This window comes from Sorex fumeus, unplaced genomic scaffold (assembly GCF_029834395.1).
Source record: "Sorex fumeus unplaced genomic scaffold, SorFum_2.1 ptg000010l, whole genome shotgun sequence".
NCBI lineage: Eukaryota > Metazoa > Chordata > Mammalia > Eulipotyphla > Soricidae > Sorex > Sorex fumeus.
Window position 1 is genome coordinate 1,044,258 of NW_026606067.1, and position 21,298 is coordinate 1,065,555.

The 21,298-nt window shown below is 48.4% G+C and overlaps 2 protein-coding genes across 3 annotated transcripts in view; one reads left to right on the forward strand and one right to left on the reverse strand.

Annotated features, from left to right (window-relative positions):
* Nucleotides 1–478: 478 nt before the first annotated feature.
* UBE2T (ubiquitin conjugating enzyme E2 T) lies at nucleotides 479–4,376 on the forward strand. Of its 2 annotated transcripts, none has more exons than XM_056110822.1 (6): nucleotides 479–587; nucleotides 1,485–1,554; nucleotides 2,824–2,929; nucleotides 3,204–3,302; nucleotides 3,442–3,519; nucleotides 4,251–4,376. In XM_056110822.1, the coding sequence occupies exons 1-6, from the start codon at nucleotides 479–481 to the stop codon at nucleotides 4,374–4,376; spliced, it is 588 nt and encodes a 195-aa protein (XP_055966797.1). The 2 variants fall into 2 exon arrangements, with proteins under 2 accessions (XP_055966797.1, XP_055966798.1); XM_056110823.1 differs by having other exon boundaries at nucleotides 573–591.
* Nucleotides 4,377–14,349: 9,973 nt separating this feature from the next.
* Nucleotides 14,350–21,298, reverse strand: part of LGR6 (leucine rich repeat containing G protein-coupled receptor 6) — a 121,574-nt gene continuing 114,625 nt past the window's right edge. The window contains exons 17-18 of the mRNA XM_056110523.1: nucleotides 19,104–19,184; nucleotides 14,350–15,872 (exon numbers count right to left, since the gene is read on the reverse strand). Coding sequence (XP_055966498.1) covers nucleotides 14,632–15,872; nucleotides 19,104–19,184 — 1,322 coding nt within the window. The 3' untranslated portion in view covers nucleotides 14,350–14,631. The remainder of the gene's footprint in view (nucleotides 15,873–19,103; nucleotides 19,185–21,298) is intronic.

Here is a 21,298-nt window from a genome sequence, read left to right on the forward strand (position 1 = left end):
GCCCTAGCTTGTAAGTATCTCAGTACTGACAGTGTCTCTCACTCATGGCTTTCCTCGAGAAGCATCTGTACACTTCCTCCCACAGCTGAAATTTGTCAATCCCTTCTCCATGTCTGGCAGGCCAAGCATGGTATGGAGAGCAAAATTAAACCCAGATTGTGCCTTATGACTTCATAATTTGTCAGTGGAAACAGAATTAATTTAAAGCATGGTGCGTTTTCTGTTGCTCAGAGACCTTTCTGAATTTTTTACACTTTAAACATTTTATTTGCTTGATTAGATAAAGAAGGAAATGGAAAACCCCCTGGACTCTTGTTACTATGAATTAATACAGGGAATCCATTTGTTCTTCACTGAATTGAAGCCATCTGCTGAAACTCAAGTCACTGTCGCTATTTAACGGTTGTCCCTTTTCTCCCTAGAGCATCCCACCGGCTTTTCTTGTGAACTGTGTGTGGTTTTTTTTCGCTTGGGAATCATGCAGAGAGCATCGCGTTTGAAGAGAGAGCTGAACCTGTTAGCCACAGAGCCGCCCCCAGGCATCACATGCTGGCAGAATAAGGACCAGATGAATGATCTGCAAGCTCGTAGGTGTCACATTATGTTTATAGTGAGCTTTGACCCTATTTGTGGTTGTGTTGGAACTTGAGCATTTTTAAGCGCTCCAGTTGTGCTCAATTAGGAGCATTTCCTTATTACCCAAACTTGTTGCGATTTATAAAGATTTCTTAACTTCCTTTCTTTGACCTTCCGTTATACTTGTGTGGATTTATAATCAAGATTTGGGTTATTAGGGGCTAGAGAGATAGTATAGCAGGTAGGGCACCTGCTTGGCATGCAACTGACCTGGGCTTAATCTCTAGCATTGCATATGGTCCCCCAAGCGCCATCAGTAGTAATTCCTGAGTGCAGAGCCAGGGGTAACCCATGAACATAGCTGGGTATCAACAAAACAAAACAAAACAAAAAAGATTTGGGTATTAGCTCTGAAAGAGTGGGGTATTTTTGTTTGTATTTGGGCTACACCTGGTGACGCTCGGGTTACTTCAGGCTCTGAGCTCAGGAATTAATCCTGGCGGTGCTTGGGAAACTATGGAATGCCAGGAATTGAACTGGGTCTGCTGCATACAAGTAAATGTCGTACTGTCACTTTGGCCCAAGCTCTGAAGTAGTTATTAAACCAAAGATTACCTTGTCAAGTATCTGAGACCAGACATTAGAACATTGGAACACTGCAGTTCAAACAAAGAATCTGCTGGTTTTATTTGATCTATGGCCAGAATTTTCCAGCTTCAGTTCTTGATGTTACTCCATCAGTTTTTGGGGTATATTGCAACATTGCATAAGGACTTATTAAAACCCTGAGAGAATTCTTAGCTTTAGTCACAGCTTCTCTGTTAAGTCCATAGACCTCCTTGGATACATATAGCATGATAATTTAAATAATTCAGTTCCCTTTTAATTTTTCTCATTTTTCTTTTAAGAAATAATAGGTGGGATCAATACACCTTATGAAAAAGGTGTTTTCAAGTTGGAAGTCAACGTTCCTGAGAGGTTAGTATGAATTAGATTTTAAGCTATAGGATAAAGCAGTTGTTGGAAGACAATAATGTAGTAGAGAATTAAATATGGGTCTGGGTTTTTTTTTTTTTTGGATCACACCCAGCGATGCTCAGGGGTTACTCCTGGCTCTGCACTCAGGAATTACTCCTGGCGGTGCTCAGGGGACCATATGGGATGCTGGGAATTGAACCTGGGTTGGCCGCATGCAAGGCAACCTATCCACTGTGCTATCGCTCCAGCCCTGGGTCTGGGTTTTAATTCTAGTCTTAATATGATTTAATGTGGTTTGGGGCAAATTATTTTCTTTCTCTGAAGTTCAGTTTTTTTCTCTAAAAATTTAGTTGAATCATACCTAATGCCCCTTTTTGGAGGTGTTTGAGCAGTACTTACAATGTAGTGCTCAGGGCGTCCAACACACATGCAAGTCATGCTCTAGCCCTTTAAGTGATCTTCCCAGTCCCAAATTGACAATTTCTATGTGTATGGTTCAGTGACAGTAAATATACTCACACGGTTGTACATTTGTCACCATCATCCCCAGAATTTTTCATCTTCCCAAACTGAAACCCCATACCCATTACGCTATAACTCAGTCTTCCTTCCTCCAGTACTTGGGCCACTATGATTCTCCTGTCTATCTCTGTGATGGCCCCTCTAAATTCTCAGCTTCGTTGAAGCTCGCATCAAAGGAGTTATACTTGTAGTTTTGTGCAGAATGGGCAAGGGAAGAAATGAGTATCTAATAATTGACTTGTTCAAGCTGTCTAATTCTTGAGAAACGTAGTAGTGGACCAGTTCTCTAAATACACTGGATATTTTCCAGGGCTCGTGTCTCAGTCAAGAGATCTGATAACCAACAGTAATGTATAAATCTGTTGGAGACTGGTTTGAAAAACCCATCTACACAAAAACATGGAACAGTTGAGGAAATCTGAGTCGCAGATGATACTGGGGAGTCATTAAAGTTTTTTTTTTTATATAGGTATTCTGATAATACTGCAGTTAACAGGAAACTGACCGTGTTCTCAGGAGCTATGCTGACATTTAGAGGATAAAGTGACTTCACCTATTAGATGGTGGGCATATGAGTGTGTAATTTGAATGTTTCTATTGTTTATAAATTTTCATAATGAAAATTGGGATTAACAGGAAGTTTGTTTCCCAAAGGCTTTCTTTCTTTCCCACTAGACACTAGGAGGCTGCTCACAATCTGTTATGCAATATATAATAAAAATTCTTTATTGTTCTGTGCTTTCAAAGGTATCCATTTGAACCACCTCAGATCCGATTTCTGACTCCAATCTACCATCCAAATATTGATTCTGCTGGAAGGATTTGTCTAGATGTTCTCAAGTTGCCGCCAAAAGTGAGTCATGGGTTAAGGAGTAACTATGCCAAGTCCTCATCTATAAGACATTACATTCTTTGTTTGTCGTTTGGATCACAGTCAGTGGTGCTCAGGACTTTCTCCTGGCTCTGCACTCGTTTATCATTCCTGGTGGGCTCAGGGGACCATATAGGATGCCTGGGATTGAACCTGGGTCGGCGGCATGCAGGGCAAACACCCTCCCTGCTGTTCTTTTCGCTCCTGCCTAAAACATTCATTACATATCACATTCTTCTTCTCTGCCTGTGTGTAGGGTGCCTGGAGACCATCCCTCAACATTTCAACTCTGTTGACTTCTATCCAGCTGCTCATGTCAGAACCCAACCCTGATGACCCTCTCATGGCTGATATAGTAAGTCGTCTTATTTCCCCAGCAACACAAGTTCTGCTTTCTCTGTAACTCTGACTCCCCAACTGTGAAGATAGCTCTTGGAGCTGGAGCTTACTCTTAACAGTTTTTCTCTCCCACTGACTCATTGATTTTTATCTAGTCTGCAGAATTTAAATATAATAAACCAGTCTTCCTCAAGAATGCCAGGGAGTGGACAGAGAAGCATGCAAGACAGAAGGTATGTTTATAGGACTCTAGTTTTTTTCCTGTTGTTTATTAAATATGCATTTGTCTATGTGTGTATGAGTATTTTTATTAGTCTTGTCAAATTTATATACACCTTCTTTTTCCCGTGTAACACGCTAAATAGCTCCAGCAGAATAGCCTAGTGGCTCAGTCAACTGGGATCTCCTGGCTGTTGTCTTCTGTTGCCGACATTAGAGGGCAGCAGCCTCTGGTTGCTTTTTCTTATTCTCCAGGGGATCACGGGGATAAGAGAGATGACTCAGATTTTTTTCCCCCCTAAGATTTCTTTTTTAACCCCGAGTAGGAACTATATTTGAGGAGAACTGTATTTGGAAGGACTATTTGTAGGAGACAGGAAGGGACGAGGTGGGAGGGGAGCGCGGACGTTTCTTATGGGAGGGAACGTTCTTGGCAAAAGGGTGAGGAAACACTTCCCAGCTTTAAGTTAACAGAATTTCCTCATGTAACATAATACAAATTACAGTAACATGGAGATTAGCACATTCTGGCTCTCGCTGAGTTAGAACAGCCAGTTAAATTCGTCACATGCTACTCATGAAAAGAAATTTTAAAATTGAAACAAAAGCATGGAGAAGATGTTTTGGAGGTGATATCATTTGCAAGAGTGGCAAAAAGGTACTTGGAAAGAACAGCGTGCTTTATGACTCCCCATCCTGGCATCTGTGAGTCTCGGTGCATTGTGTGCTCTCTGTTCCTTTTCAGGTTGATGAGAAAGAGGCGCCCGATAATCTCTCAGAGACCAGTGATTCCAGCGGACACAACTCAGCACCAAAAAGGAAAGCCACACAACTCGGAAGCACAGAAAAGAAGTTTTGCCCTGATGTTTAGGACTGGTCTTGGTTAATAGATTTTTTTTTCTTTTGTCAAGGCAGTTTATTTATTTATTTTTGTTGTTTATTTGGGTTTAGTTTTTGTTTTTTTTTGGTTCATGCTCAGCGTTACTCGGACCTTATTTCTGGCTCTGCTCAGGGATCACTTGTGGCGGTGCTCAGAAGAATTGAACCAAGGGATTGAATGCAGTGCCAGGGATTGAACCTGGGTCAGTAGTATACCAGGCAAGCCCCAGGTGGTCTAATTTGCCTACCTTTCTTGAATGTTTTTCTTTGATGCCATAATTTTTGTGTCTTAGAAAGCATCTTTATTATATATTCTGCTCTACTTTGATTTTGAATATTATTTTTTTATTTGACCTGTACATACGTATTTTGAAGCTTTTTAACCTGAAAAATAAATCATCGTTTTAGGTTGAGTCTGTGTGGTTTTTTTAAATGTATATCTGAGGACAAACTGATCAGAGGTGTGTAATATCAATGTGAAATTCTTTGGAATTGTTGTCTTTTATTTTGTCAGCTTGCTGACATTACTTGGGACTCTTAAATATTTGACATAGACATAAAATAGCTATTCAAATTACAATCTAATTACCACTAAGTTCTTCAGGAATTGTAGGCTCTCAAAAGTTTTAACCTAGTGTGACCATAAGGATATTATTCTTTTAATTTTTGCAATTTAACTTTCTGTGATTTATATAACTGGTCAGAATTAATGACTTTTGTGAGGAAAAATATTTATTGAATATTTTGGGCCTACCCTGTGCCAAGTTTTATGCTAAAATTAAGTAGGGAGTTTTATAGTCCCCTCCCTCCCCGGCTACATTTCATGGCAAATGTTACTCAGAACAAATAATTACCAAAATTGAATTCTATAAGATTATGATTGAAAATATATTTCAGAGCTAGGAGTACTAGGAGTAGCCCCTGAGCACCATTGGCTATGGCCCCAAAACAAAATACACTTGGCCTTTTTAAAATTCTATTCAGTTGACGAGAATAACAGACTTGAGCAGTGACCGGTTAAAGTAGAATGGGTTGCCCTGCTGAGTGAGAGACCGTGAGGAATGTAAACATCAGGCTTCCTAGACAGAAATCGACCTGTGTCCGGCCCATATCTCAGACTGGCAATGCCGGCTTTATCCCGAGGTGAGGCCCTGCCATATGAGTACAACCCTGCAGAGGCAGTGGCCTTGCACTCCACAGAGACCTGCCATGCAATGTGGATGGTTCGAGACTGGCAAAGGTGGCAGCCCAGGGACGATGAATATATCTAGTCCACTAGGAATGACCTGTGGCAAAAATCAAAGATACAATTTTTTTTGTTTTGGTGATACCTCACACATGCAAGGCATGCAGTCTGTTTTGAGCATATTTCCAACTCCTATCTACAGAATTTGTGGACCCACTTCCCGCTTCACCCTGACTCTTTTCATTCATAGTGAAACAGTGGGCCCTGATAACTCCAGAGTCCTTGGGATCAGTATGTAAGACGGTCACCACAATCACCAGATACTTTAAATATTACAGTTCTTTACCACTTTTGTACGTATGTCTCCAATGGCTGTAGCAGTCCATGAAACGGGAATCTCTGGGTCTGAGACAGCAAACCCAGTTGTCCTCACCTTGCCTCTGAGGCCACTTGCCACTGCTGTCTCCCATTTGCCACTGTCACTGGTGATGGGTTACCAGTCACTGGTTGCTAACTGCTCACTGGGCTGAGTTGTCTTATTTCTCTTGTCTCTGTTAAGCTAGTTTGAATGCTTGTCACCATTGCCCATTGAGCTGAACATTTTGTGGGTGTGTGGGAGTCTCTGCCTTCTGTCAATGGCCTGTTAAATAGATATATTACCTATCCCCACCCTTCTGTTTCTGACACTTCATGTAAGCAAGATTTAAAATGACCAATCAGATCATCTAGACTGTCTACCCACCACCCCCCACTTCTGTAACAGTAGCTCGTGTACCTCAATGTTTGACTCTGACAATGGGTACAGAGGAGTTGGGCTAGAGAACAGAATTAGAGGTTCTTTAGAATTAGAAAGAACTGAGGCTGGAGCAATAGTCCAGTGGCAAAGTGCTTTCCTTGCACACAGCCCACGAGGTTTGATCTCTGGCACAACATATAGTCTCCCAAACCTAGCTGTGATCCCTGAGCACAGGAGTAAGCCCTGAACACTGAGTATGACGCCCCAAACCCCAAAACAAATCAAAAATACAAGAAAATGCTAGTAAAGCCCAGGCTCCTAATTAGAGCCCAAAGAAGGATGGGAAAATTTGGCCTTAAATTGAAGTGATCCATTCCAGCTCAGGTCATGCCTTTACCAATGTGTTTTTTTGTTGTTGTTGTTGTTTCTTTGTTTTTGTTTTTTGTTTTTTGCTTTTTGGGTCACACCCGGCGATGCACAGGAGTTACTCCTGGTTCATGCACTCAGGAATTACTCCTGGCGGTGCTTGGGGGACCATATGGGATGCTGGGAATCGAACCTAGGTCCGCTGCGTGCAAGGCAAATGCCCTACCCTGCTGTGCTGTTGCTCCAGCCCCCCAATGTGTTTTCAGTGCTACTACCCAATCTCCTTAGTGCTTTGGGTTTCTTCTGTAGAACATGAGTAATGGCAGGGCCTAACAGATGATTTGGATCAATTGGGATGAAGCATGTAAATTGCCCAGCCCCGGGCCTGGCATAATGCTCCCATCTATTTTGTGCCTAGCAGGGGCTTCAGGATGAAAACAACAGTCCAACCAAAGGTGGGCCCCAGAAAGCTCATGGCCCCGTCTATTCACTCTTCTCCTCTTCCTAGTAAGTCTTGTGAAGTTTCTCAACCCCAACCCCTAATTAAAGAGGAGAGATGACATCCATGACTGATCATATAAACATTGCAGATTCCAGCTCCCCTCTCCTGCTGCCCCCAAGCCCCCGCCCCACGTCTCCCCAAAAGCTAAATAAGAACAGATTTTACCACCCACCTTGTGGGCAGTCTCTGAGCTAAGGCTGGGGACTAGCTATTTATCCTTCAGCTGCTGCGGGAATTCAACACACACAAATAAAGCCCGTTTTCCAGCCAAGTGTGTATTTTTCCATCAGCGTGTGGCCCCCCTGCCCAGGTTGTCTTGTTTAGGTTGGGGCAGCCTGAGGGAGGGAAACGGAGGGGTGGGTGGGGGTGTTCTTGAATCAGTGTGTAATAATCATCGCAGCTAACGCTTCTCAAGTGTGCGCCAGGCAGCTAAGCTCTACATGAAAAACGTCAATCTTTTCAATAACCTTCAAAGTCTGGGTGCTGTTATTATCTCCATTTTACTGATAATTAAACAGACTTAGGGGAAGTAAAACCTAAGGACAATGGGCTGTTAATGGTAGATCTGGGATCCCAACCCAGGCCTGTTTGACTCCAGGCTCATACTTAATAACTAATGGATACTGTTCCAATATTTATTCCGGTCTCCTCAGTTAACCCACAGTAGCTCTGGGGTAATAGGCAGTTTCTCCTTTTTTTTTTTTTTTTTTTTTGTCTCTAGAATGATGAAGGGTTGTACCATAAGATTGCTCTCACCATTGTACTTAGTCATGGCTCTGAAACTACTAGTGAGATTGGGGCCGAGGGCAGAGCCTGGGGAACCCAGGTCCAGTGATGAAGTTACTGAGGCTGGTTTTGGTTACTGGACCACCCTCCCTTTCCATTCTCCCAAATCCAGCATCAATTTTACTTCGTTAATCTTGGAAGCTTCCACTCCCAAGAGTGATCCCTGAGCACAGAGCCAGGAGTAAACCCTGAGCTCCTCTGGGAGAGGTGTGTGATCTCCAGGGGGCTAGGAAGCCCCCGGCTCGCTCTCAGTCTCTCTCTCTCTCTCTCTCTCTCTCTCTCTCTCTCTCTCTCTCTCTCTCTCTCTCTCTCTCTCTTCCCCTGGGTTTGGTGGACTTGGGCTGCTTCTCCGCTTGAGACGGCCCATGCCATGGGCAGACAAAGGCGGAAATAAGGGCCACCAGGCTGGTTGGTGATCAGTTGCCATTTATTCCATTCTCCCCACGTGCCTGTTCTTACCTCCTGCAACTTATCTCAACTATTCTAGGATGTTAGTCTCACTGAGCCCCTCATCCTAGTCTCATTCTGCCACTCATTCCCGTCTCCTCCTGTGTCTCCCGCTCAGCTCTCTGCTCTTCCTCTCACAGCTGTGTCTCTCGTCTCTCCACATGCCTGTTCCTGCATTCTTCCCCTACATTCTTCTCCCTCTGTCCCCCTTGTTGGTCTCCCCGTGCTCCATCTTGCTGCCCTGGTCTCTCTCCTCTCTCTCCCACTCCCCACTTTGGGGGTAGCCACCACACCTCATCCAGTAGCACAATCAACATGAAAGCCTTTCTTGATCGCCCCTCAGGCTCAAAGGAGGGAAATACAACCAGGGGTCTTTCTCTTCTCCTTAGTCCAATAACTTAATTAACAACTTAATTCTACTTCTTAATATTAGTTATTTTGTATGGACACAATAAGAGAGTTATATTAAGGTTGTGGGGTGACTCTCCTGGGGACACCTCACCACAGACTCAGAATATAGTGCTCAGGCCGGGTTAATCATTCCTAGCCCTAGCAGGACCCTACTCCAGTTATTATTTTTTTGGATTATGACAGCATTTGTCCATGACCATGCTCTTATAGTTAAGAATTATGGAGCTTTGGCCTGGCCCATTTCAATGCCAGAGTAGCTCACAGCTTGCCCTGGGTCCATCCAGTCCCTCATTGGGGCTCTGCTTTTGGGGTGCTAGGAAGTAAGGGCAACTGAAGCTTAAGTTGAGAACAGATGCCCAGGAGTGAATATCATTTGGAGTCAATTAACTCCCAAGTTACAAAAGCATAGCATTAACTGTCTTCCTGTGTCCATACAAAAAGGACATTACTCTGAATTAATTATGGAAAGGACTTAAGGAGAAGAGAAAAGCAATATGCGATAGCACAGCGGTAGGGCGTTCGCCTTACAAGCGGCCAACATGGCCGACCTGAGTTCGATTCCTCCGCCCCTCTCGGAGAGCCCGGCAAGCTACCGAGAGTATTCGATATGCCAGACACATTAACAACAAAGTCTCCAATGGAGACGTTACTGGGCCCGCTCGAGCAAAATTTTATATCAATTTTATTTTAATTTTTTTATTAGTGAAACACCATGTGGCACAGTTGTTGACCTTACAAGTTTTTGTACTTGGGTTTCAGTCATACAATGATCGAATACCCATCCCTCCACCAGTGCCCATTCTCCACCACCCATGATCCCAGTAACCCTCCCATACCCCCATCCCATTCCTCCTCTGTAGTAGGGCATTCCCTTTTGTTCTCTCTTTCCTTTTGGTTGCCAAGGTTTGCAAAAGAGGCATTGAGTATCAAACATGTTCAGTCCATCATCTACTTTCAGCATGCATCTCCCATCCTGGGAGGATCCTCCCAACACCCTTTACTTGGTGTTCCCTTCTCTGTCTGAGCTGCCCTTTTCCGTAGCATGTGCGGCTGGCCTTCAAGCCATGGAGCAAACCTCCTGCAACTTATCTCAACTATTCTAGGATGTTAGTCTCCTATTTTGTTACTTTATTTTCCCCAGATGAATGCAATCTTTCTATGCCTGTCCCTCTCTTTCTGACTCATTTCACTTAGCATGATACTTTCCGTGTAGTACCATTTGTATGTAAATGTTATGACTTCATTGAGAAAAGCAATATTTACAAGTTAACAGAGCACAAAGAAAGAAGTCACAAGTAAACACAGAGGAATGGGAGCACTGTAATGGGAGTAACCCAATAAACCTAAACTCCCTGTAGCAAAGCAGAAAGGACAAACCAATGTTATCCTACAGGGAGGGGAGAGGGGCACTCCTGGCTGTGTGCTCAGGGGGCCATATGCAGTGCCAACATTTAAGCCATTGTCGCAGCTGCATTCAGGGTCAAGTGCCACTGTTTCGGAGACATAGTACAGGGTTAAGGGGCTTTCCTTGCATGTTTCATCCCCTGATTTGGAGCCTCTGATACTGCATATGTTCCTCTGTGCATAACCATCAGTCTCTCCTGAGCACCACCAGGTGTGACCCAACAGCTAGCCCCCCCAACTGAAAAAAAAAAAACAGCAATAACAAAAAAAAACCACAAACATGTTATCTGAACCATTTAGATGTAATAAATTTTTATAAAATATGAAAGTTATTTAAATCTTGGCAAGGGTGAGGAGGAAGCACTTGCTCGTGTTTGGGAAGCAGACAGACACCAGGACAGGCCCACACAGAGCAGCGGAGTCTACTCTGGGCCTGTAATCACACACTTCCTCTGGAAAGAACCCAGTGGCCACAAATCCGAAACAGTGTCGGCGATTGCAAGCACACAAGACCTCGTCCCACTGCTCTTCCTGATCTTAGATTTCCTGGATTGCCTTGCACATATCTGAAGAAACACCCCTTCTCTCTTCCAACTCAGTCTAGCAAGAACCTCCGAGCAGCTGCCTTTCCTGCAGCTGGCCCAGAAGGATAGAGGGCTTTAGAATTCTGTCTGATGAGAGCAGGAGACAGGTGCTGCCGACGGCGAAGGAGTCGGACTGGGCACAGGGCCCTCCTGGGTTTTGGGACCAGCAGCTTCATTTCCACGCCTGCAGGCTTAGGTTGAGCTAGTATCTCCCGTCCCTAGTGAAGGCCCACCTGGGTATCTTGAGGACACTCCCCCACTCTGAAGTGAAGCTTGTGGGGAGCGGAGTTCCAGGCAGGAAAGGAAAGTTACCCAAAATGAGGAAAGAAAACTGATTCTTAGTGGTTTGCAGAATAAGGAAACCCCAAAAATAGGCTTAGATCTGGGGTGCTGAGATCTAAGTAATAAGCCTGATTTGCTTCTGGAGTTATTTTAGATGATAAAAGGGTACTTAAATAGGGGTTGGGTGGCATTGATTGTAACCACTCCAGATTTCAACTCCAAGCCACCGCGGCTGTGCTCAGAGTAGCCCAGGAACTCAGGAGACAGGTTGAAGCAGAAGCTGATAGGATTCCTCCTATCCCACAGAGCCTAAGGACCATCTCTGGCCACTGGCCATGGCCCCACCAGGGCAGCAGAAAAGAGACCGACACACGTGATCTTTCACTGGGGCTTTATTACACAAAAGAATCCAAATATTTACATCTTGACAATTTGTATACTTCACACAGCTGGAGAGGGCATGGAACAGGGGACCCCAGAAGTGACAGAGGGGGTGTTGGGTGAGAGATCTTGCTATACCAGAGCAGAGGTAGTTAGAGGAGATGTGACAGAAAGGATCGAGGATTCTAGCTGCCTCTCATTGTCTCCACTCACTCAGGCCTTCCTCCTTCACATCCCCCAATCCTGAAGTATTTTGTTCTTCCTGGGAACGCAAAAGTTGGGAGAGGAAGGCAGAGAGGAGGCCCAGCGAAAGGCTCTGTGAAGTCCTTGCTCTTCAAATCTCTACACCGAATCGAAGGGTTTTCCTCTTGCTGTCTGCATTTTGCTTTATTTTTTTAATTTTTTTTTGCTTTTTGGGTCACACCCAGCAATGCTCAGGGGTCACTCCTGGCTCTGCACTCAGGAATTACTCCTGCCGGTGCTTGGGAGACCATATGGGATGCCGGGGATCAAACCCAGGTCGGCCGTGTGCAAGGCAAACGCCCTTCCCGCTGTGCTATTGCTCTGGCCCTGCACTTTGCTTTAAAACTCTGCATGCTTTCAAGACCATGACCCATGAGAGGAAGTTCTTCCCCACAAGTCAGTCTGAGAAGAGATTGTGGTTTGCCACAGGACAACACCCAGAGCCCAAGAGAACTCAGAGAGGTGAGCAGTTGCCAAGGGTTCTCCACTCTAGGACCCTCAGGTGGACACTCCCCGTGGACACCAGTATGGACACCATTTGTTGACCAAATATGATACATCTGCATCATTGCATAAGTTGGATTTGGATGATGTACTTAGTCAAAGACATACAGAATCACAGTCTTGTACTGATTACAATGGGACTGATCATGGGAGTCATTACTGACTTGCTGCCGTATTTTGGGAGATGTGTGACAGCAAGTGGGCCTTTTGAATTCTGAAACTAGTTCATGGCCGACTCCCACCCAGCCTTGACAGAGGCCCAGAGCTGGAGTAGATGTTGGCTGAATGCTGCAGCCAAAATCCACCGTTCCCTTTGTCACAGCAGAGAACTGTTCTGCCAACCTGCTATACCTCCCACACGTGGTCAGGCCACCGTCCGCTTGGCACTGGCTTCCTGACTCCACAGGAATAGTGACTACACTGGGAGAAGGTGCCTGGGAGAAGGATACTGGATGACTTCCTGGAATTGAGGCTCCCAAAAGTCATCCCAGTGTTGCCTTCGCACCCGGCAGGTCAGAGAACGCCCCTCCTTGGGAGAGTCAGACAGTCTCTGCAAAGTCAAAGAAACTCCTCCCTTTGAAGGCTCTGCTCCACTCCGGGGACTAAGAAGACCAGGGTCCTCAACCCAGCGGCCAGTGACTCTGCCATCGTGAGTGAGGTTCACGCTGTCTCTGTGCTCCTTTACGGGACAGGCACAGTCAACTACTAAGTCCATGAGTCCAGACTTCTGAAGAGATTCGGAAGTGGACCCATTCCCTCTGGGCTCAATCTCACTGCTTCAGCCAAACTACCTTGCTGGGCCTCATGAGAATTCCTCCAGGACCCTGGGGGCTGCATGGGGAAGAGAAGAAAGCTAAGCTGTGGGTGCTGACACTCAGACTAGCTTCAGGCTGTGTTCCTTTTGATCTCAGGTTTTAGACTCCCGTCCTGATTTAAGAAACAGAGAGGAACCAGGAGGGGAAGGATGCCCTGGAACAAGTCTCAGCCCTTTCTCAGCATTGGATTCATGCTATCTTTTCTTTCTTTAGTGCCGGAGCTTGAACCTAGGACCTCACATGAGCTCTTGCACTGAGCCACACCCTTGGCCCCTGGATACTCTTTTTGCTGTCTGCAGGAAGTGCCTGGGACATCTGTACCCATGCTCCAGCTCCTATTGAATGCTCCCTCTCATCCTGCTATTGAATGTGCATGTGTGTTTGGGAAGAGAGCTTTCTAGAAATGCACCAAGGCACTTGGTCAACAGCAAGGTAGGAAGAAAGGTGAGGAAAGAGGCACAAGGCCAAGGGTATGTGGGACACCCGGGAATCTCAGGTTTCCCACAACTCAGAAGGTAGCACTCAAAAAGCCCTCTGGCTGGCCAGTTGAGGACTCCCTGTCTCTCAGAGAAGAGAGGGCCAGGCTGTGGCAGGAGGTAGGAAGGGCCATATGGTGAAGAAGCAAGGAAGGCAGCTCGGAGGTAGAAGATAGCCAGACAGCCGTAGACTTCTCCGAGCGCCCCCCCTCCAAGATCCCGGAGCCCACCCTCTCACTGAGGGCAGGGGTGTCATTGGTGACCTGGGAGAGGGTACAAATACCTCCCATTTGGCCCGAGGCAGAAACTGAGGTGAGACTCCCCTGACAGCCTCTTGGCCATCCTCCCTCGGGCAAGACAAAAGGAAGGAGACGTTTCATCTTCTGCTTGATGAAATCCTCCATTTCCTCTGTGATCAAGTCCACGGGATCAGAGATTTTAAGGATTGGTGGCATCTTGCGAGGTCACTTGGGTGTAGCATTAAGTGGTAGAGAGAGGCTCCTGGGGTGAGCAGAGCTAAAGTTCACGTGCTATTAAGATATTCCATGAAAATCGAACAAACAAAACCCTGTCGTCAAATCATCTGGGAACCTGGGTTAGGCAGGGTTCAACAGGTCTTACTGCTGTGGCCCTCTTAGCGCCTTTCACTACACTGACATGTGCTGTGACTCCAGGAAATGAGAGACAGAACCTGCAGTGTCTCCCCAGATGTACTTGATTAGGCAGATCTCATGGTAAACGGGACTCAGAGCCCAGTGTGTCGCCTCTCCAGTATCGCAGGGAGATGGTGGTCCCGGCCACCGGACCCTGGTCTAGGACAGCTCAGCTCATCAGTTGTGCTCTGTGAGGCTCTCATTACCCTTAAGCGAAGGCCCAGCTCTCGCTGGGGAGCTCCTGAGGGGACGGGGAAGAGGTCCGGCATGAACGTGGAGTTGAGGGAGGCCCAGGGCAGAGCAGGCCCAGAAGCACACTGGGAAGAGAAGACCAAAGGCACCAGGGAGTGGGCCCTCCTGCCCTGGACCACACGGCTGAGCTTTGGTTGTGTTTATTTGACAAGCAGCCATCATTTGCGGAGGGGGAAGAGGAGAGGGAAGAGATGGGAAGAGAAGACCGAGGAGGAACATTTACAAGCGTGAGGCAAAGGCGGTGCCAGGCGGCTGGAAGCCCCGGCCCACTGACACGCTCCCGCCTGTTGGCAAAGCGGCCTCGGCCCTTCGGAGCAGCTCTCCGTCCATGGAGGGTGGTGGGTTCCCAAAGTGGGTTCCCTCCAGCCCCTCCCGCCGGGGCACCCCTGGCTTTTGACACGAGATGAGGGTCACTGAAGGGAAGCCATAGGTCTCCAAGCCAGGAGGCTGCCCAGCCTCGGAAGCCTCCAGAATGAGATCCACGTCGGAGAAGGCGACGAGGGCCTGGGTGGAATCGCAGGAACTCTTCTCCAGCTCACCGGCCACCCCGCAGGCCAGCGGCCCCGGCGGGCCCGTGCAGGGCCAGAGGCGGCGCAGGTCATCCCGGAAGTGGGGGTTGAAGAGCAGGTAGAGCAGCGGGTTGAGGCAGGCCGGCAACGGCAGCACCACGAGCAGGACCGACTTGACGGCCTCCGGGGTGACGGGGAAGAGGCCGAGCATGGACGCGAAGCTGAGGAAGGCCACGGGGCAGTAGAGGAGCCCGTCGGCGAAGATGAGCCAGGCCACGTGCCGCACCATGGCGCAGTCCCACACGGCCTCCAGCTCGCCCCGCGGCAGGTCGCAGTAGAGTTTGATGTAGGCCGCCGCCACCACCAGGAAGCAGAAGGAGTTCATCATCACCAGGGCCACGGCGAAGCCCAGCGCGGCCGGCTGGCCCTCAGGGGGTGCGTAGGGCAAGCAGAGTGGGGAGGCCCCATACTCCCCCACGGAGGCCAGGGGCAGGGCCGCGGCCAGCCCGGCCAGCAGCAGACAGCCCAGGGCCCCGGCTCGGACGCTGCCCAATGAGGGGCCCTTCCCGTAGGCCCGGACGCAGGACACGGAGACGCTGCACTGCACGGCAGCCAGCGTGAGCAGCAGCACAGAGGCCTCGGACCCGAGCACGGACAGGAAGCCTGTGGCCTGGCAGCCCAGCCCCGTCTCCCAGCGGGCTCCATACTGGGCAAAGTGGCCAAAGGTCAAGGCGTCAACAGAGGCGAGGAGGCCGCAGGAAATGCCCGTCAGGGTGTTGGCACCAGCAATGGCACCGACCACAAACTTGACAGGCGGCAGCGCCACGGGTCCCCCCGCAAAGACGCTGAGCAGCACCAGCCCATTGCAGAGCACGGACAGCAGCACGATGGCCCACACAGCCAGGCGGATGCCCCAGCTCTCAAACAGGTGCTCGCAGGGCTTGAAGGGGCCTGTGGGAGAGAGGACCAGACGTCACCTCACGGAGGCAGCTCACCGCACAGCCAGGCCCTCCCAGAACAGCCCCGAGGCAGGCTGACTGCATCTCCCCGACTCCCAGGGGGAGTTAAGGGGAGACAAGCAGCGGGCGGGAACTTGGGAACTTCCTTTACTCTACCGAGGAGCTACACATGACCGCTAATCTGACAGCAACAGAAACACACAGAATTGTGCACCAACAGATACACACACAGTCACACAACAACACAAACAGACACACGCACCAACAGAAACACATACACAGAAATACATACCGACAGAAACTCATGGTCACACAAATAACACCAACAGAAACACACAGAATCATCACAGACAAACAGTCACACAGATAACAACATGAACAGACACACACACCAGCAGAAACACACACAGAAGCACACACAGAAATATGTACTAACAGAAACTCTGTCACACAAATAACACCAACAGAACATACACCAACAGAAACACACAAAGTCCTGCACCAGTCACACAAATAACACAAACAGAAACACACAAGCAGAAATATGTACCAACAGAAACCCACAGTCACACAAATAATACCAACAGAAACACACACCAACAGAAACACACAAAGTCCTGCACCAACAGACACACACACAGTCACACAAATAACAACACAAACAGACACATGCACCAGCAGAAACACTCAAACAGGAATACATACCAACAGAAACTTACAGTCACACAAATAACACCAACAGAAACACACAGAAGCGTGCACCAACAGACACGCACACAGTCACACGAATAGCACAAACATAAACACACACAAATATTTCTGTGGACAAATACAAACAGAAATATGCACACAGGAGCCAGGCCCAAAGTGAACCCTGGCAGTGAAGACACGTTAACTACATCTAATTCCCATTTGGAAGAAAGGAAAGGACGGGCTGGCCTAGAGGTGTGCAAAGAGCGTCTGCCGGGGCTGTAGCCAGGGCAGAGGCTGAGGGGTTGAAGGCTGCCCTGGCCTGAGGCTCCGTGTCTCCCACTCAGTGCTCACGACTCACTAAAGATCCACGGCAGGGCCCTGAGCAGCTCATTCCAGCTTGCTCCCCCTTGGTTGGTGAGGGGCCGGCAGACCACATCCAACATTCCGGGAGCCCACCAGTGTGAGAAGATACAGCACAACGAGAAAACCAAGAAACGGTTGCTTCTGTTTCTTGAACTCCCACCTGGGGGTTCCCTCCTGGGGCCCCAGAAGATGGGGGCCCGGGGCGGCGGGTACCCTGCTCTTAAATCACTCGATGTCACTGAACACACCATTTCCTCCTTATCTGGAGCTTCCCACTCCCTCGAAGGTAGCTTGGAGATTTGAGAAGCTTTTGTGGGAGCTAGTTTTTAAACATTCTTTTTCTGATCACCAAGTCATTGGTGGGAATTGCAGGACATTTGGAAAATGTGACATGGAACAGCTAAAACTGCTTTAAAACTGCTTATGATCCCCCTCAGAGAGAACTAATCACTATGATTTTTTTTTTTTGCTTTATTTATTTGTTTGTTTGGTTTTGCTTTTTGGGTCATACCCAACTCTGCTCAGCGGTTACTCCTGGCTCTGCATTCAGGAATTACTCCTGGCGGTGCTTAGGGGACCATATGGGATGCTGGGGATTGAACCGGGTCGGCCGCGTGCAAGGCAAATGCCCTACCCGCTGTACTATGGCTCCAGCCCCCTGATATGTTTTCTTGCAATTAAAAAAATCCATACATATATACGGATGCATGGGGCTGGAGGCCAGGCTACACCTGGCTAGTTCAGGTCCTATTCCTGGTTCTATGCTCAGATGTCAATTCTGGAGGTGCTCAGGGCCCCTGTGTGGGGCTGGGTCAGGTGTATGCAGGCCAAGCGCCTTAGCCCTAGTATTCTCTCTGGTCCTACATATGCATTTTAGGCTAAATTGGGATTTTACTCTATACCAGTTTCTAGTGTCTTTTTAGAAGTTAAATTGTTATTATCCAAACTTTGTGAGATCCTATATTCCTCAAAAACTTGTATTCTGAGACTGTGTGGTGCAGGCTCCGCCTATGGATACACAAGCTATTTAAAAAGTAAAAAAAAAAAAAAAAGAGTAAAATGCACTTTGTTCTCCGGGCTTCCCTCTTTTCCTTTCCCATGGCTGAGGATTGGTTTTTCCAGGTGACCTTTCTGGGGGGCAGGAGGAGCAGGTCAGAGCCTGGAAGGAGAGAGCACCAGCCTCTTTCCCTGGGTGGACACTAGGGGGTGCGCTGGGGTCACTAAGTGCCGAGGGCAGGTGTGGGGCATTGGCGGGCAAGCGCTATTTGTGCTTTAGAGAAGGTGAAGGTGCCTGAGCCAAAGGAAGATGGAACGTCGGAAAACCAAGGGGGTGGGGAGTGTGAATAGAAGAGGCCAACTGTCCACGGCTTCCTGTCCATTCTGAACAGTTCCTGGCCTGGCCTGAATGGTGCACTGCAGCCTTCCGGAATGGCCTCAGCACCCTGTGTCCAGGGAAGGGACTGCGCTCTGAACACTATAGGCGGAACTGTGCCACGAGAAAGACCATTTTCTTATTGGGCTGTAGGTATCTAGACAGTGGTTCTTAGGACAAACGATAAATAACAGGAACAAGGCACTTGTCTTGTATGATCTTGTTCTGTCCCCAGATATAGGGCCTGCTGAGCACCGCCTGGAGGGAGCTCTGAGCACAGAGCTAGGAGCAAACCCTGAGCACTGCTGGGTGTGTGTCCTCCTCGTTGCTCTTCACAGTGCAATCCCTATCAAAACGCCAGTAATATTTTATAAAGGAAATAGACAGTGGGTTCTCCTGCCCACATGTCCGGAAAGCCAGCCTCTCCCTGAGGTGGAACAGAGAGGGACGGGGAGCCTGTGGCGGGGTCCAGAGGGGAACTGCAGCTGCCCCTACCCTGCCCAGAACAATGGGGTCACTGCACACATTCTCAGGGACACAGACCTTCCTGGTTGCAGAATCTTTAAATTACCTGCTGCTGAAAGTTACTCTCTGTCCCATCCTTGGGGGCCCCCCCATAGTCATTAAGGGAAAGAACGCTAGCTCCTCACCCCAGAACTTGCCCTCCCCCCCACCTTCCCCCCTACATACTCAGGCCCAAGCAGGGCCACAGAAAATCCAGGCTGAACTGGCATCTCACAAAGTGTGTTTCTCTTCCCCAGTCCTCCACCCCCACCCCAGCTCCCCTGGTCTCACCTGGAATGGGGCTGCACTGGACGCTGGGGGTTGGTTTCGAGTCTTCCAGTTCCAGCTGGAGCTCCTCCAGGTCCGGGTCATCTGAGAGGGGAGCCGAGAACATGGGTGAGGGCCCTGGCCCTAGGCCCCCGTTTCTCGAGATACCCACCCCAGTAAGTAGCCCTGCATGAGAGTGGACATTTGGTGTGCCGAGTAGGGCTGCTAGGAGGACTGGTGGAAGCTTGCCACAAGTCAGGAGGAGAGGGCAGTCAGGAGAGAGAAGGGAGAGAAGGGAGCACTGTGACAATGACAGTTGGAAATGATCACTCTGGACAAGAACTGAGTGCTGAAAGGAGGTAAAGGGACAGACATGTTAACCTTTCCGTAGCTATATTACAAACCAGAACACCCAAAAGGAAAGAGAGAGAAAGAGAGAGAGAGAGAGAGAGAGCGAGAGAGAGAGAAGAGCCCTCTATGGAGGCAGACTGGGGTGGGGGAACAGGGCTGAAGGAAAAATGGGAACATTGGTGATAAGAAATGTACACTGGGGGCTGGAGCGATAGCACAGAGGGTAGGGCGTTTGCCTTGCATGCGGCTGACCCAGATTTGATCCCCAACATTCCATGTGGTCCCCTGAGCAGAGCCAGGAGTAATCCCTGTGCATTGCCGGGTGTGACCCAAAAAGCAAAAAAAAAGAAAAAAAAAGAAATGTACACTGGTGAAGAGACTGGTGATATAGTAAAATTAATTTTCAAAAGGCAAACCCAAAAAATGGGGCTGTTCTGCATTACTTCTCCCTAGCTGGGCTCTTCCTACTTCCCAGCATGCCCCGGTGGCCTCCTCGCCAGGGAGCCCTCCTCACCAGAGGCCACTCTGCACCGGCCAGGCTGCCCTGGGGCTGTGCCAAACTGTGAGCCCAGACACTAGACACATCTTCCTGAGGCCGTGTAGCCACCACAGTGTGCTCTGAGGGACAGCGGAGGAGGGGGGAGGAGCTATTTAGAAATAGTCAAAGCAATCGGGAGAGTTTAAGTTGGGGTGTGGGGAGCTGGTTGTATCCTCAGAGAGCTGGAGCCTGTCAGGCCTGAGGGAATCACTCCTGCACGTTGTGGACAGTCCTGGGGTGGGCCAAGCTCAGCTAAGAGAGTGAGGCACAGTCCACCTCTGCGCTGGACATGCAAGTTCTTCCTGCTAGGGCGCTCCGCCCTCGGGGTCCCCACTCCACTCTGGGGGTGCCCGCATCCTTCAGGGTCTGGATTCCCATTCCTTCTGGCTTTTCTTCTCTCTCTCTCTCTCTCTCTCTCTCTCTCTCTCTCTCTCTCTCTCTCTCTCTCTCTCTCCCTCCCTCTTGAGGACCCACACTCTCCTTAGAATTCTTATCCTCCCTCAGGAAAACTATTTTACTTCATTAAAAAAAAGATGGATTAAAGGGGCAAAGGGCAATTCCAGCAGATGTGTTCTGGTCCTCACTGAGTAATGGGAAGGCTTTTAGCTCCCACAGTGCCAAGTGTCTGACAGAGAAGAGAAGTGGAAATCTGAAAGTGTTCACTCATGCCAGGCCAGTATGGAGCAACTCAGCGAAGAGAAGGACGAGATGGTCCTGCCCTTAGGGAGCTTATGGAGAAGAACGTGAGGGCCCAGCACTGCGGATTCAGATAACACATCTGCCACCGGGGCTCAGCGCTGAGTCAGCTAACAGATTTCTCAACAGGTCTCAGTTCTGCTGAGTCAGCTAACAGATCTGCCATCAGATCCCAGTGCTGAATCAGCTAACAGATCTCCCATCAGGACTCAATCCTGCTGAGTTAGGTCTACCATTGGGATAGATGTGCTGTAAATAAAAATAAAATAGAAGTAGGTGGGTTTCCCTAGGTTTCATAGCCAAAGAGCACAGACAGAATTTGACCAGGGTTGTTCGATTGTCTGGGCCCCCTCTTTTCGGCCTTCTGCTTTCCCGGGCAGGGACAGATTCTGGAGTGGGGGTGGGGAGGGATGCCTGGGAGAACTTTGCAAATACGTCTGTCATGGAAATTCCTGAAATAGAAGATTCCCAGGAGAAAGATAACTTCTAAACCCAACTAGAGACTGGACTAGACAGACTCTAATGATCCCTCCAACTGGAGTCAGAGTTGCCATTTTTCTATTTTGAGAAAATAGGTCTCTAAAGGAAATCTCCTGGTCCGAAATTCTGTTACATGTTAAAATAGAGTGAGATG

Coding starts and splice junctions, on each gene's coding strand:
- UBE2T (XM_056110822.1), top strand. CDS start 479: ATGCAGAGAGCATCGCGTTTGAAGAGAGAGCTGAACCTGTTAGCCACA. Junction 588..1,484: donor GATGAATGATCTGCAAGCTC/GTAGGTGTCACA, acceptor TTTTCTTTTAAG/AAATAATAGGTGGGATCAAT. Junction 2,930..3,203: donor TTCTCAAGTTGCCGCCAAAA/GTGAGTCATGGG, acceptor GCCTGTGTGTAG/GGTGCCTGGAGACCATCCCT.